Genomic DNA, 16,119 nt, shown 5'->3' with positions numbered 1-16,119 from the left:
GGAAGTTCATTTCTCAATGGATGATAGATTAGAAGACATGATTCGTGATGTGGGAGCAGAATCTTTTGCTAATGCAGTTTTCAAAAATATGTCTAATGATGGAGAGACTCCTTTGTATCCTGGTTCAACTAATTTCACACGATTATCTGCAGTGTTAAGGTTCATGAATTTGAAGGCAATGAATGGATGAACTGACAAAAGTTTTACATAATTGCTTCAATTGCTTAAGGACATGCTTCCAGAAGGAAATACCTTGCCTAATCGAAATTACGAGGCCAAAAAAATACTTTGTCCAATGGGTATGGAGTATAGAAAAATACATTCATGTCCTAACGATTGTATTTTATACAGAAATGAGTATGAAGATTTAAGAAGGTGTCCCAGGTGTGGTTTGTCACGTTATAAGGTTAAAGTTGGTCAGAATAATGAAATTGATGAATTCACAAAAGAAGGTCCTCCTGCTAAGGTTGTTTGGTATCTTCCAATAATTCCAAGGCTTAAGCGTTTGTTTGCAAATACAGATGATGCTAAAAACCTTAGGTGGCATGCAGATAATAGAAAAAGTGATGGAATACTTCGTCATCCTGCTGATTCTTTGCAATGGAAGAATATTGATAAAGAATTTCCTGAATTTGGAAAAGAATCAAGAAACTTAAGACTTGGATTGGCAACTGATGGAATGAATCCCTTTGGAAATTTAAGTAGTAATCATAGTTCATGGCCCGTTTTGTTAGTGATTTACAACTTACCTCCTGCTTTGTGTATGAACCGTAAATACATGATGTTATCTATGATGATCTCTGGTCCAAAACAACCTGGAAATGACATAGATGTTTATCTTAATCCATTGATTGAAGATTTGAAATTATTGTGGAATGAAGGGGTTGATGTGTTTGACGCGTTTAAAAATGAATCTTTCCGATTGCATGCGATGTTGTTTTGTACTATCAATGACTTCCCTGCATATGGGAACTTGTCAGGTTATAGTGCGAAAGGCCATAGAGCATGTCCAATATGTCAAGACAAGACATCTTATGAGCAGTTGAAACATGGAAGAAAAACTGTGTATCTTGGGCATCGTAGATTTCTAAAGAAATATCATCCGTATCGTCGATTGAAAAAAGCTTTTAACGGATACCAAGAACATGACATTTGTCCCACTCCCTTAAGTGGTGTTGAAATTTATGAAAAAATCAAAAATGTTACTGTGACTTTTGGAAAAATGAAGAAGAAGCAAACTGTGAGTGAAATATGGAAGAAGAGATCAATCTTTTTTGATCTTCCGTATTGGTGTAAGTTAGATGTTAGACACTGTCTAGATGTAATGCACGTAGAGAAGAATGTGTGTGACAGTCTAATAGGAACACTTCTGAACATTAAAGGCAAAACAAAGGATGGTGTGAATGCACGTCTGGATTTGATTGAAATGAATATACGAGAGGAATTGGCACCGAGAGAAGTTGGTAAACGTACATACTTGCCTGCAGCATGTTACACTTTGTCAAAGAAAGAGAAAACAAGTTTTTGTGAATGTCTTAAAGGTGTTAAGGTACCACAAGGCTACTCTTCAAATGTGAAGAGTCTTGTATCTATGAATGATTTGAAACTAATTGGCTTAAAGTCACATGATTGTCACGTTCTAATGCAACAATTACTACCGGTGGCTATTCGTGGAATCTTGCCCAAAAATGTTAGGCATACAATCACTCGACTATGTTCATTTTTCAATTCCATATGTAGTAAAGAGATTGACTCTCAGAAGTTGGATGAACTCGAAGAAGAAATAATTGTTATCTTGTGTCAACTCGAGATGTTTTTTCCTCCATCTTTTTTTGATATTATGATACACTTGGTTGTTCATCTTGTAAGAGAAATCAGATTGTGTGGGCCAGTTTATATGCGATGGATGTATCCAGTTGAACGATACATGAAGATTTTGAAGGGATATGTGAAGAATCAATGTCGTCCAGAAGCTTCCATTATTGAAAGATACATTTCAGAAGAATCTATTGAGTTTTGTTCCGAGTACATGTCAAAAGCCAAATGTATAGGAGTTCCTGAAAAAGGTTGGCACTCTCGTAGATTCATAAGTAAATCATCAAGAGGTGTACATGTCATAAGCAAATCTAGAGAAGAGGTTCTGCAAGCACACTTGTATATCTTGAATAACACTGATGAGGTGTTGCCATACTTAGATACAGACAAAGACATTGTCAAATATAAAAATCCAAGACAATCAGAAAAATGCGTGTTAATTGAGCATAACAAAACTTTCATGTCATGGTTTAAGCAACAAATAATGAATGATCCATCAGCATCTGAAACATTAACATGGCTTGCAAACGGTCTCAAATTTGATGTTTTATGTTGTTCTGGCTATGAAGTAAATGGTTGTTTGTTTTACACAAAGTCTCAAGATGATAGAAGTACAGTGCAAAATAGCGGAGTCACCTTGGAGGCAGAGTCTATGCAGTTTTCAACTGCAAAGGATCAAAATTCTGTTGTGGGATCAATGCCTTATTATGGTGTCATAGTAGAGATTTGGGAAGTTAATTATACCAAGTTTACTGTACCTGTTTTCAAATGCAAGTGGGTTGACAATAAGACTGGTGTCAAAGTTGATGAATCAGGAATGACTTTGGTTGACTTTCGAAAGATAGGTTATCATGACGAACCATTTATAATGGCACATCAAGCTTCCCAAGTTTTCTATATCCAAGATCCTACGTCTGACCACTGGTCTGTTGTGCTACATGGAAAAAAACAACATAATGACCCAGAAGATACAAACAATGACATTTGTGAGATTGAATCACTTAACGACCATCAATAAAGAGTACGAGGATGTTGCTGATGTTGTACATGCAACTCGAAATGATCATGATGAAGGAATATATATTTGTATGTACATGTGATTCATGTTTAGTTTTACAATATATTTCATTTTCATTATATTTCATATTTTTGATGCTTATTATATTTTTTTGATAACAGGAACATGGCAGATGATAAAGTTTCCCATTCAAAAACTGGTAGAGGACCTACAAGATTAAAGAATATGTTTAAGAAGATAACTAAAGATGACAAAATACCTTTGTCTATTGATATCCACACTGGTGTGCCCACTGGGCAACATGCAAAGAAATATAGGAGTTATCTCGGAGTACTATCTCGTGAAAGGATCTCTATCTTAACTCAGTCCTGGGATCACGTGACTTACCACGAGAAAAACATGATTTGGCAAGATATTCTGGTATGTAACTGTTTTTACTTTGCTCAATCTAAAGTTCTTTTATACTTTGTTTTTGTTTATGAACTAATTCTTTCAAACAATGTAGACGCATTACAACATCCCGAATGTGGAAACCTTGAAAGCAAAGGTTCTTTCAGATGTGGGTGTCAAGTTTTGTCAGTTCAAATCAAAATTGACAACAGATTATATATATGGGAAAAGGAAAGAAGAAAATCCTTGTGCAAAATATACATCCATTGATGAAGAAACTTTGCAGCAGTTTGTCAATATTCGACAAACTGAAAAATGGTAGGTTAGTATCACTTTTATATTTGAATATAGTTTATATTAACGTATTACTAAATTTTGAGTGTTATGATAGGAGGTTCGGAACAAAGCAAAAGCCAATCAGGCACATAATGATACCCCACACTTATTGTCTCGTGGTGGTTATAAGTTGCTAGAGCAGAAGATGCTTGAAGAAAAGATTAAAGCACGTTATACTTCCATTGAGGAAATGAATAGTGTAGATTCTTTAAGACCTCCATCCCCACCACTCCGACATGAGATGTGGAAGGGTGCCCGTATAAACACATTAGGGACATGGAGTTCTAAGTCTACAGAACAAACAGTTGAACGCGTTGTAAGTTTGACAATTTCTTTTCAATGTGTTATTTTAAATTCTATGTGTTATTTTAAATTCAATGTGTTGAAGTTTGTCAATTTCTTTTCATTTATTTTAGGATTCTCTTAATGAGCAATCAACACAGGGGACTTTTAAACCATGTGGTCGCAATGATATTCTTAATGTTGCTCTCGGACGACCTGAACACCCTGGACGTGTTCGTGTAGCTGGATATGGGGTTAGGATTCGGTCATACTTTGGACCTCCATCACACAGCAAGGAACAATTGTCCAATGAACCTAACCAAGAGTATTTACTACAACTACGTGAGCAGTTAAAGGCTGAGGTAACTCAAGAGCTTAAAGAAAGCTTCATGGAGGAGTTTAGTGCGCGAATGGAAATGGAGTTCAAAAAGCAGTGGGAGGGTTTAGGACACTCACAGCAACCACCTACTATGGTAGAAGATGAACCACCTCCGCCTCCTATTAAGAAAGTCAGCACTAAAGGGAGTTGTTCGGCAGTTGATCTATCAGGGGATGACTTTGGCTCAACTAGCCAATGCGAATTATATGTTGAGTGTAATTCTTTGACCCGATTCGTTGCCTTGGGTAAGTGTTATGAAGGGGTCACAATGTTACACAATGTGCGTCTTCCTTCTAATTTCATGAAGGTCACGGTGGAGAAGGTCCTTTATGGTGATCTTGCAGTTCCTGTGCCGACATCAGAGGTGACAATTGTGGCAGAGGCATTACATACTTTCGTTGCCTGGCCTAGACATCTCGTCAGACCTATAGACTCTATGGTATATATTTGCACTAATATTAAAACAATTATATATCAGATATATTACATTCTAACTAATTTAAGTATTTGTTTGTTTTGATGAGTAGCAGGAACCTGAGACAAATTTGCCTCTGGGAAAGAAGAAAATAGTCTCCACTGATGATCCTCTGGCGGCATTGGTGGAAGTTGCTACAACTTTAGATACAATCGTCTTAGAGGTTCCATGGGATGCCAATGTTTTTGGAAGGCATAGTAATCTACCGTTGTACGTTCAAATGTCTGATTTGTTGGACCTTGCATCCGGAGATCAAGAGATTAACATAACAGTTCTGCAATTATGGATGATGTAAGTTCAAATTTTAAAATCTTTATACTTTTGATTTATTAAATATATTAGTACTAACTTATTGAAATTTAGGTATCTTTTTGGATTATGCTTTGATGAGGGGAAACACAATATATATGGGTTTTTAGACCCTCAAATCACTCAATCAATTGGAAACAAAAAGTCGAAAACACAAACATACATCACCACTGCCTTAAAGAATGGTGGAAAACACATTTATTTTGCTCCGTACCTCCATGAGTAAGTTCTTATTTATTAAATAAGTTTTAATAAATTATTGAAATAAGAGAAACTAATTAACTGATTTGTTATACAGGCATCATTGGCAACTATTGATCATATTTGTTCAAGATCATACCGCTGCATGGTTTTGCTCCTTGCATAAAAAACCTCCTGCCTATTTTAAAAACATTATAGATAGGTACGACAGTTTCATTTAACATTTATTATTAATTATATATTATATAATGTTATGTATTCTAACATGAAATCTTATTATTTTAGTGCTTACTCTGGATATAATATGTTGTGTGGGAGGAGAACTTCAAACGCACAAAAACTCACTTGGACGTACCTTAAGGTATTTAAAGTATATTTGTTCCCTTAATTTAATGTGTTTCACTCATTCATTTAATACATTTATTTTCACATGCAGTCCAACAGGCAACCTCAAAATTATGAGTGCGGTTATTATGTTATGCAGTGGATGTTGACTATTTTGCAAGATGAAATTAAGAAAGGTTGGGATAAGGTAATATCTCAATACAATAAACACTTTAAAATTTGAGATTTATTATTCATGCACTAATTCAAAATATTTCAAATGTCAGTTTTTCAACGACCAACACCCGCTAGATTTAGAAGCATTGGAGTATGTGAGAACAACATGGTCAAAGTATTTTGTAACCATGTATAACACTCTAGTATAGATAAATCATTACAATGACAAATTTTTTCATATATTACCAAACTTTTTTGTATTATGTTATAATTTGTTGTATGTAATTTTTATATTTAAATTATGATTTGAAATGTTTTTATTTTCTGGATTTTGAAAACTTTATGCAGGTTGTTTGAGATTTTTTAAAAAATAAGTTTTTTTTTAATCAATACATATAACGACGGTTCCACTTGGAACCGTCTTTAAAAATCCTTATTTACAACGAAGGTTCCTAGAGGAACCGTCTTTAAAAGTCGTGTAAATTTTTTTTTAAAAAACACAAACCACCTTTAACGACGGTTTTCAGAACCGTCGTTATAAGTCCATACCTTTTAACGACGCCTGTAATAATGACGGTTCTGGAACCGTTTTTAAATGTTGATTTTAACCGTCGTTAATCTACCTTTTTGTACTAGTGTGGAATGTAAAAAAAATAGTTTTGAGAAATCATAGTGCAAATTCAATTTGAAGTTTTCAAGATTCACATCAACCTTTGGATTTTCAAGTTTGTTAAATAGGATTAGGGTGTACTTCTGATCTTTAAGCTTTGTAATACCCAGGTGTATTCTATTCTCTTCTTCCTTGATTACTGTATTTTTGTATTGGGTGTAAGTGCAGAATCAACACTACAAGAAAATCATCAAATAGAAACCAATTTTTATAAACAAAAATAATTAGTTGCAATAGTAACTAAATTAGAGACTATTTTAGAAACTAAACAAAATTTTGATTTCTAAATTAGTTTCTATTATTGTTAAATAGTTTCTAAATTGATATCTAATTAGCAACCAATGTTTTAACTACCAATTATTTAGTTTCTAAATTTGGTCTCTAAAATCTTGGTTGCTAATTAGATACCAATTTAGAAACTATTTAACAATAATAGAAACTAATTTAGAAACCAAATTTTTTTTTTAGTTTCTAAAATGGTCTCTAATTTAGTTACTATTGCAACTAATTATTTTGGTCTCTAAAAATTGGTTTCTACTTCATGATTTTCTTGTAGTGCAAAGGGTGTTTTGGTTTTTGTGGATTGTTGTGCCAAAAGGAGTGTGTTTCTTGAAGGGCTCAAGGTCGCTCTTTTGGTGATTTGTGTTGTAATATAATTTTGATTGCATAGTAGAAACCCAACAAATTTTGGGGACTGGATGTAGCTCTTGGTGTAAGAGTGAATCAGTATAAACTGCTTGTGTGCATTTCTTTTGCTCTGATCTCTTTTAGATTCTGTTTTTAAGTTGTTTTAAATTCTGTTGGTATAAACATGATTTTGGTGAAGCCAAGTTTCAATGGGCCATAATTTGGTTGTGGTGGGTTGAGAGTTAGGGTGGAGTTTCAAGGATGAGTATTGACCAGAGGATGTGAAGAATGAGATATTGAAATGACTTACTATGGTGACATTGGAGGATGACACAATGGGAATGGGGAATTTCTTGTGATGATGAGAAGTGAGTGAGTTTGTGTGATTGTGAAAAGGAGTGAGAGATTTCAATGAGGGACACAGGGGAAGATTTTAGAAAGTGAAAGAGTTAGAATTTCATTGAGTGAAAGGTTTTCAATTGTAAAGAGTTTCATGCAAGGAGTGAGAAATTAAAAATTTGAAAGATATTTAGTGACCAAAGCATATTTTATAACTAAAAAACACTTAATTTGGTCACAAAAAGAACCATTTTCATTTAGCAACCGAAACCAAATTCATTTTTCGATCACTAATTTGATTGTCAAAAATAACACTTCCATTTTAACTTATATACCCACCGATCTTGCGACGAAAATTTAGCTACTAAAATTGTCAATTTATATTTCAGTCCCTAATCAAAATAATGTCACTACAAATTTATTTCATTGTTATTTTGTCACTAAATTGTTGCGGGTGTTATTTAGTGAGTATTTTGGTCACAACTTCTAACTTACTTTTGATCGCTAAATGACTTATTTCTTGTACCGGTCCTTCTTTCGTTTGTCGTATGGTTCATATTATTCGTGAAGCATATAAATTTTTATTCAAATTATTTATTCATAATATAAAAAATAGTATATTTTTTTTAATGTTACACGTGGAGGTTGCATTGAAAGTTGGTGTTACTTAAGATTATATTGTTTGTGTAACTGATTGGGCTATTTGTCCTATAACACGAGGATGTCGCATTGGGTGGTTCGTGTTGTTAGGACAACCAGGAATCTCTTAGAAAATCAAGAAACAACGTATGATATCTCGCTCATCTACACAAGTTCAAAATCGTTCATTGACAACTACTACTTGTGAGGTGAAATGAATGAAAGGTCTTTATCGTACTTCATTGTCTCACATTCTCAACCTATGTATGTCTTTTGTGATAGTTAAAAAATCTTCCATATTGCTAAAATTATAGTCTTTTATGAATGCACAGAACATATAAAAGTTTATTGTAATTCCAAATGAGTTTACTAATGAGAATATTTAGTCAGCTTATGTTTGAATCCTTACATAATTGAGTGACATTTTTATCAAGACTTATATAACGTTTTTTTTCCTTAATGACCAAGTTGAGTATCCAATTTTAAAGAGTGATAATTGATTCAAATTTTCAACCTAATACTATTTAGCCAAAATTGGTGAATATATTAGAGAAAATATAATTGTATATATATCAATAACTAAATTTGTTTAGGTTGATTTAGGAAATGTTAAATAGTTTTTTCAAAAGTAAATATGGCGCGGTGGTTCTGTGGCAGGCAACGATTGTGTGGTGCGGTCGTTATTTCATTTGCAAATTTTGAAGGATCGAGAAGTGGCTCCTAATACGACAAAATATGTTATGCTAGGCCAAAGGAAAGCATTTGCTTAGGCTTTGGGAAATACATGCGACATTCCTTTGTCTCAGCTACCTACTCTTTGTTTTGAGGGAGACATGGTTGTTGTTCGGGTTGATGGGCTCTCGAGATGGGTTCATTGCAGTTATCTCCTGGTTTCTTGAGATTGTTTTCTTGAACAAAAAGACATTGGTTCGTCTACTGTGAAGAGTACTAAAAGCCATGCATGGGTTAGAATCTACCATTTTCCTTTGGAATATTGGAGGCCAATGGGGATATTTTCCATCACCAGAGGCATTGGTACACCTTTGTCTTTGGCTGATCATACCATGAGAGCTGAGTCAATCCCGGGCCGATGTCGAACTGAGTCCACCCGGTCTGATGTCAGGTTGGAGTTGATGTCGACCCGAGTCGACCCGGGTGATGTCGGACCAAGTTGACCCGGGTGATGTCGGACCAAGTTGACCTGGGCCAATGTTGAGTCGTGTGTACCCAGGCCGATGTCGAGCCGAGGCGGGCCGGACCCATTTCGACTCGATGTCGAGCCTAGTCAGCCCCGGTTGATGGGGAGCCGAGGGGGCCTTAGCCCATTTCGTGCTGATGTAGAGTAGAGTTGGCATGGGCCAATGTCGAACCAAGTCGAACTGGGTTGATGTCAGGCCCGAGGTGATGTCTAGCTGAGTCAAACCAGGATGTTATCGGCCCGAGTCTCCCCCGACCTATTTCGGGCTGATGTCGAACCGTGTCTACCCGAGCCAATGTCGAACAGAGTTGACACGGGCTGATGTCGAGTTAGCCCGGGCCTATATCGGGCAGATGTCAAGACGAGTCGGTCCGGGTTGATGTCGAACCGAGTCGACTTGGGCTTATGTTGGGATGGGATGATGTCGGGTCGAGTTAGCTCGAGGTGATGTCGGGCCACGTCGGCCTGGGCCCATTTTAGGTCGATGTTGAGTCGTGTCTACCCGGGCCTATTCGAGCCGATGTCGAGCCGTTGTCGGCTTGGGAAGATGTCGAGTCGAGTCGGCCATGGAAGTTGTGCAAGGCGAGTGTGCTTGGGACGATGTCGAGCCGAGTCAACCCGAGTCGTTGTTGAGCCTTGTCGACCTTGTCCTATGTTGATCCTAGTCGACCCAAGTCCCTGTCGATATGAGTCGACCCAAGCCAATTTTGAGCATAGTTAGTGATGGAGATCAAGTTCAAGACCAAATGGAGGCCAATACTCAAGGACAAGAAGAGGAAGAGGCTCAAGTGCTAGACGCTCAAGGAGTTGGTAACCCACCTCAAAGGCTTACAGGAAGTCAATTCAAGGCATTAGGAAATAATGGAAAGTTGTTTTCTCTTTTTATAATATCTTTGTTAGAAGGTGCTTAGAGGGAAACATAAGACACCTCTTTTGTAAAAGCATCTTTAGGTCTTTAGTTTAGGAAAATAATAGGAAGCTTGGGGGGTGTGAGCTTAGTAGAGAGGTGTAGGCGTAATAGGGAGGTGCCAAACTAAGAGCGGAAGTCACACCTTCCTCATGCTCTAAGTTGGCGCCACTTTCATGTCATTTGGGGGGAAATTTGAGTTTAATTAGCTTTTCATTTCAGCATCTCTTAGGCTATAAATAAAGGTGCTTGCCTTTGTAAAAATCAGATTGGAAATTAGTAATAGAGAAACTCTACTCAATTTGACAGAGAATTTGTGAGAACTTGTCTTCTCCTTCACCTTGTCTTATCTTGAGTACAATTGGTTCTCTCAAGTGGCGGCACTAGCTCACTCATCTTGGAGCCTTCATCCTCTAAGTGGCGTGATCATCAAACCAAAGCATCCATCTCCATAAGTTCTTCTTTCTTTCATCTCCATATTATATGAAGCTTAAACATGTCTTAGTTTCTTTTGTTCGGTTCATCTTCCTTTCCTTGCACTTTTGTTCGGCTGTTTTCATTTGATTCTGTTTTAATTCAGTTCAGTAGCTTCTTTTCATATTCTGTTCGGTTCATTTGCTTTCTTAAGAGTTTTAATTGGTGCTTTTGCCTTTTTACACAATTTGTTCGGTTCAATTGACAATAGATGGATCTTCCATATGAGTTTGGTGTTTGGTGCAAGTTTTGGTGAGTTCTTGAAACATAGAACCTTGATCCAATTCTATTAAAAGTGCCTAAGCTATCTCCAACTCAAGTTGATTCCATAGAATGTCAAAGAATCATTCATATCTATCTAGTGGAATCATATCAGTTAGTCCACACCCATGTAGATACGAGTCACCTAAGCCAAGGTTGAGTCTGCATCGGGTCCATGTAGAGCCAAGTCGACCCAGGCCCAAGTCGAGCCGACTCGGCACCAGGCCCATATAGAGCCAAGTCGACCTAGGCCCAGGTCGATCCGAGTCGCTCCGGGCTCAGGTCGAGTTAGCATGGGTCGAAGTTGAGCTGAGTTGGCTAGTTTTCATTTCGAGCCCTGGCCGATGTCGAGCTGAGTGGGTTTGGACCCATGTCAAGTAGAGTCGACCAATACCTAGATTGAGATGAATTTAATATAATTGATAAAAGTGGATTTAATCTAATTGACAAAGTGAATTTAATCTAAATGGATTCAAAAAATTCCAAATAAATTTGATCTAGTTAAAATGAATATGGATCTTAAATCCAATTCATTTTATCATATCTAAATTGGATTTTGAAAATTCCAATCCCTGCCTACCCCTATACCCACCCCTATAGTTCATACTTGATAAGATAATGATATACATAGGAATTAGTCATAGCTACATAAGCTAAGTTTTTATTCTCACGGAAAAATTATTGTTAAAAACAACGACTTATACTATGGAAAACTTGAGGAAACACAAAGTAGGTTTTAATTGTTTGGCAACAAGGGTTTTGAGCTTGTTTATGAGTATGTCAAAGTCATATTGGCTCCAAATGAGATTGCGACGCACGTAACGATTGTCAGCACCATACATACTTCCTTCATACCCATCGACGCCTCCAGCTTTGAAAACTTCATAGCAGTTCTTATTCAACCAAAGAAATTAAAACCAAATTATTATTCAAGAAAAAGGAAAGTTCACTTCACGTTATTGATATTTGACGTTTACCTGGTGAATGATCTCTTTCCCTCTTGAAGAAGGTGCGAGACAATTTCAGTAGGGAAAAGCATTTCGATTTAGCTATGCATTTTTTCAACCTTATCCACCCATGTTGAATACGCAAATTGGAATATTTGTTTTCCATCATCACGTCGAAGAACAACATCCAAAATCTTTAAAGCTCTCAGCTGAGCCTCGTGGGAAACTCCCATGGTGTTCATATCCAAATATACACCAACATCTTTTCACACACTGCTTCATCCTTCATTACTTATTGCCAATCTTTTAAAACACCACAACCATTAACTAGTAACAACCACACACAGACATATATGAGAGTTTATGTAGATTCATTTTTATAGAATTATTATATAACTTAGGTTGATGAAAGTTTCATAGAATATTTCACCCAATACTGCTCCCAGCATGGCCTGTGAACTTCAAAATTATAAGATCATAAGATCTTCATCATAATGTTGTAGTTCATCTACGGGGTTGCTGATTTTCTTGCAGTGCCAAACTCTTCTTGTATTCTATCGGTGTGGTTAATTAGTTCTATGTTTCCATGTTTTTTTGTATCACTGAACAATCATGCGTTTTTTTTAGATCTGTTTAGGTTTTTTGGTAGGATCTAGGTGGTGGATGTTTAGTTCTGGTTTTTTTTTTTTTTTAAAGTTATGCAGAAATCTTAACTCTTCTATGGAATAGACTTGAAGCATCTTTAAAATGGCAGTTTAATGTGGCCAATAATAGGCACGATCATTAATGTATTTTACATTATCACTTTCAAGAACTCCCTTAGTCAACTTTCTATCTGGATTGTTTGGTGAAATAACAAATTTAATACATGTAGAGTTGCTACCTGTCTTGTTTATCCAAGATCTCTACTTCATAACTAAAATCTCAACTGTTGAAAACTTGTGTTTGTGTTCTGTAGTACTGTGGAAATTTTCTTATCATGAAAACTTATGTCATCTATGAACTAATTAATTTCATAAACTAAATATAATGTATACATAGAAAGAATTACAAAGCAAAATTTTGGTCATTCTCAGATTAAACTTGAAATATTTGTGTTATATGTCAGCAGACATAAAGAAATTGTATATAAATTTTGTTGAAATAAGTATTGAATGGAACTCGCGGGAGTGTGGTGCTGTGGCTACTACTTTTGCAGGAGAGAGTGAAGAGTTTTTGAGAGAGAACTTCATAATGGCCTGTGAAGAGAAGCTAATGTGGAAAGTGATCCCAATGTATATTTAGGATGAGAAGTTAAAGTAGAACAAATTTTCAATGTGTATGAGGTCCAAGAGGACCAAAATGTTAAGTTAGCTTTCCTAGAGTTTTTAGATTATGCCATGCAGTGGTGACATCAAACTGTAATGGACATTGGTTTGAACAAGAGGTCGGTCGTGGTCTTTTGGTATGATTTAAAAGAATGCATGTGTGCGTGGTTTGTTCCTCCTCATTATAGGAAGAAACTCTTCTTGAATATCCAACGGCTTCAACAAGGACCTAGGAGTGTACATGAATATTTTAAAGACTTAGAAACCACTTTGACCAAAATTAATATGCATGATAGTGAGGAGTCAAAGATAGCTAGGTTTGGGAGTGGTTTAAGGAGATGAATCCAAGATATTGTGGAATTATATGAGTACTCTTCTTTGCAAAAATTGGTTCACCTAGCCATCAAGGTAGAATCATAACTTTTGAAGAAAACCAATTTAAAAAATACTCATAATGATGACTTCTACAAATCTTCATGGAAGGGTAAAAACAAAATTTCTACAAAACCTTTCCTTCCAATTTGTTAAAAGAAACCATTTCTAATCATAGAGTTTCTAAACCTTCCATCTCTACCCCCAAGTCACCTACCAAAACCTCAAACACAAAATGTTTTAAATATCTAGGTTTTGGGCACATAGCTACAAATTGTCCTTCCAAAAGAAGCATGATGGTAAAAGTGGGGGTTGTTGCGAGTGACCATAGTTCCCAAGCCTCAAGGTCTAGTTCTCCTACCTCTTCAAGAAGCCAAAGTGAGGATGAATCTGAGTTGCCTTGTGAAGGTGATTTGTTTGTCGTAAGGCGCATGCTTGGACACATTCAAAAGCCTTTTGATGAGAGTCGAAGGGAAAATATTTTTCATAGAAGATGATGGAAGAGTGCCTTAATCCTTTGATAATTGTTGGTGGAATTTGTGGAAGCTTAATGGAGGTTCACGGTCAAGGTTCTCCTAGAAGATGTGGCTGCCTTGGAGGTGCAGGTTAGGTATGAAATGAGAGTGGTGAGGCCATCTCTCTTTGGTAGAATGAAAGTTTGAAGATCAATTGTCTAACCTTGAGAGGTATTTGACAAGTAGTGATATTGGCTCAAATTTGGCAGCAATTCACTATTATATTAATCTTGCAAATACATGAGCTAAGCCCTCTTATTTATAGTGTTTAGAGGGCTGGAAATTCAAAAGAAAGTGAAGGAAAATTCAAATGAATTCCCTCCCAAAAGTGGTGCCTAAATGAGCATATGGGAAGGGGTGTGCCTAGTTTGTATGCTCACCCCCCTCCATGGGCTTTCTAGACCGACCTTGGTAAATTTAGAGGTGTTTAGAAACTCTAAGTTTACCTAGGTTGGTTTTTTAGGTCCCCACATTTAATTCCAAGAAAATTACAAATAAAGTTCCTATGCTAATTTTGACATGAATTTAAAGTCTATTCTACACTAGAATTCATGGCATCTTTAACATGTATAAGAAGGTTTCTCTGCCATCAGTAGTAGCATTCCAGTCTTCTTGGATCCTCTTGGCCATAACTCTAGTTGTTGGCCCAAATCTACCCTTTGGTGGGCTTGCACGTGGGCTTGTGCTTGGGCCTCTTCCATCATCCCTTCCCTCTTGAAAAGGATTTGTCCTCAAATCCAATGCTTCTTCTTATTCATTATTTTGGGGATTTATTGTGGCTGGATGGTTTCCATCATCTCCTCCTTCTAGAGAGGACCTATCCTCAGATCTACAGGGTCGATCTCGAACATCAGCCTTATTCTTGCTTTGACAACTATGCTCGTCCTCCTGGATCAAATGTCCATCTTTGGGAGTCATCAAACAAAGCAAATTAGTTAGTTTGAGCAGTTGTATAAAAATCAATTTTATTAAGTTGTCATCATCCCTCTTGTTTTTCTTTTGTTTTTTGCAACTTCTCATAATATTTCTCTGTTTGAGGTTGTATTTGTTCTTTAATCCCCTCATGCATATTTTTCTCAAATTCAGTTTTTGTTACTCCTTCCTTAGACACAAATTCTTATGGATTAGGAAGTAAATCTAAAGGAGAAAGAAGATTAAACCCATATACAACCTCAAATGGAGAAATATTAGTAGTTTTATGAACTATCCTATTGTATTCAAACTCAATATAGGAAAGATAATGATCATTAGATTTGTGGTTTACTCTCATGCTTACCCTAGGCATAGTAGGAAGAGCTATATTTTCAACTTCATTTTGACCATTCGTTTGAGGATGATAAGAAATTGAAAATTTCAACTTAGTTTCAAGTTTTTCCAAAAGAATCCCCAACAAATGGTCTTCAAATTTTGGATCTCTATCTAAAACTATGCTTGGAGATAAATCATGAAGTTTTACCACTTCTCTAAAGAAGAGCCTATCCACAACCATAAAAATGGAATCAAAACCTTTTGTCGTCCTAGGAAGTTCTAATATAAAATCTATCTTATGTCTTCCCATGGAGTATTTGCAAAAGGTAAAAGGGTATAGAGTTCATGAGACATTGCCTTAGAGTTAGTTTTAAAACAAGAAATGTATCTATGGTAATGCCTTTGAACATCTTTCTTCATGGGTGACCAAAAGATTTTTCCTTTTAAAAGCTCTAGAGTTTTATCAACTCCAAATTGGCCCATGAGTTCTCCTTCGTGAAGAATTTCTTTTTTATGTGTGAAGGTAGTCTCGTTGGTACGACCATTGAGCATGGAATTTTTAACACTTTGTAATGGTCGTCTCAATAAGACATGACAAGTTTCTTTAGGCACTACATCACATAAAAATTTATCTTTATTGATGCGTATAGATAACTTGATCTTCACTTGTTGGTGATATCTTAGCATATGCTCAAAATAAACTACTACATATTTATCTATGCAATTTTTAAGGACATGATGCATAAACCTTACGTAAGTGCTAGGTGCATTAGTGAATCCAAAAGGTTCCACTAACCACTCACATAGTCCAAATTTGGTCTTAAAAGTAGTTTTCAATTCATCACCTTCTTTGATTCTTATTTGGTGATATCCACTTTTAGGATCAATTTTGAAAAATGTAGTGGACCC

At 36.1% G+C, this 16,119-nt stretch overlaps 1 protein-coding gene and 1 pseudogene across 1 annotated transcript; one reads left to right on the top strand and one right to left on the bottom strand.

Moving 5' to 3' along the window:
* Positions 1-232: 232 nt before the first annotated feature.
* On the top strand, positions 233-6,063 carry LOC137838339 (uncharacterized). The gene is made up of 8 exons (XM_090300977.1): positions 233-2,154; positions 2,995-3,253; positions 3,339-3,392; positions 3,615-3,875; positions 4,192-4,350; positions 4,528-4,659; positions 4,748-4,876; positions 6,055-6,063. Exons 1-8 carry the CDS (start codon positions 233-235, stop codon positions 6,061-6,063), a joined length of 2,925 nt encoding a protein of 974 aa, XP_090157103.1.
* A 5,456-nt stretch (positions 6,064-11,519) lies between these two features.
* On the bottom strand, positions 11,520-13,000 carry LOC150027969 (tryptophan aminotransferase-related protein 3-like; annotated as a pseudogene).
* Between the last annotated feature and the right edge of the window lie 3,119 nt (positions 13,001-16,119).

The sequence above is a fragment of the Phaseolus vulgaris genome, chromosome 4 (assembly GCF_051622355.1).
Source record: "Phaseolus vulgaris cultivar YP4 chromosome 4, ASM5162235v1, whole genome shotgun sequence".
Lineage (NCBI taxonomy): Eukaryota > Viridiplantae > Streptophyta > Magnoliopsida > Fabales > Fabaceae > Phaseolus > Phaseolus vulgaris.
Note: the sequence above shows the minus strand (reverse complement) of the source record. Positions and strands in the feature narration are given on the sequence as shown.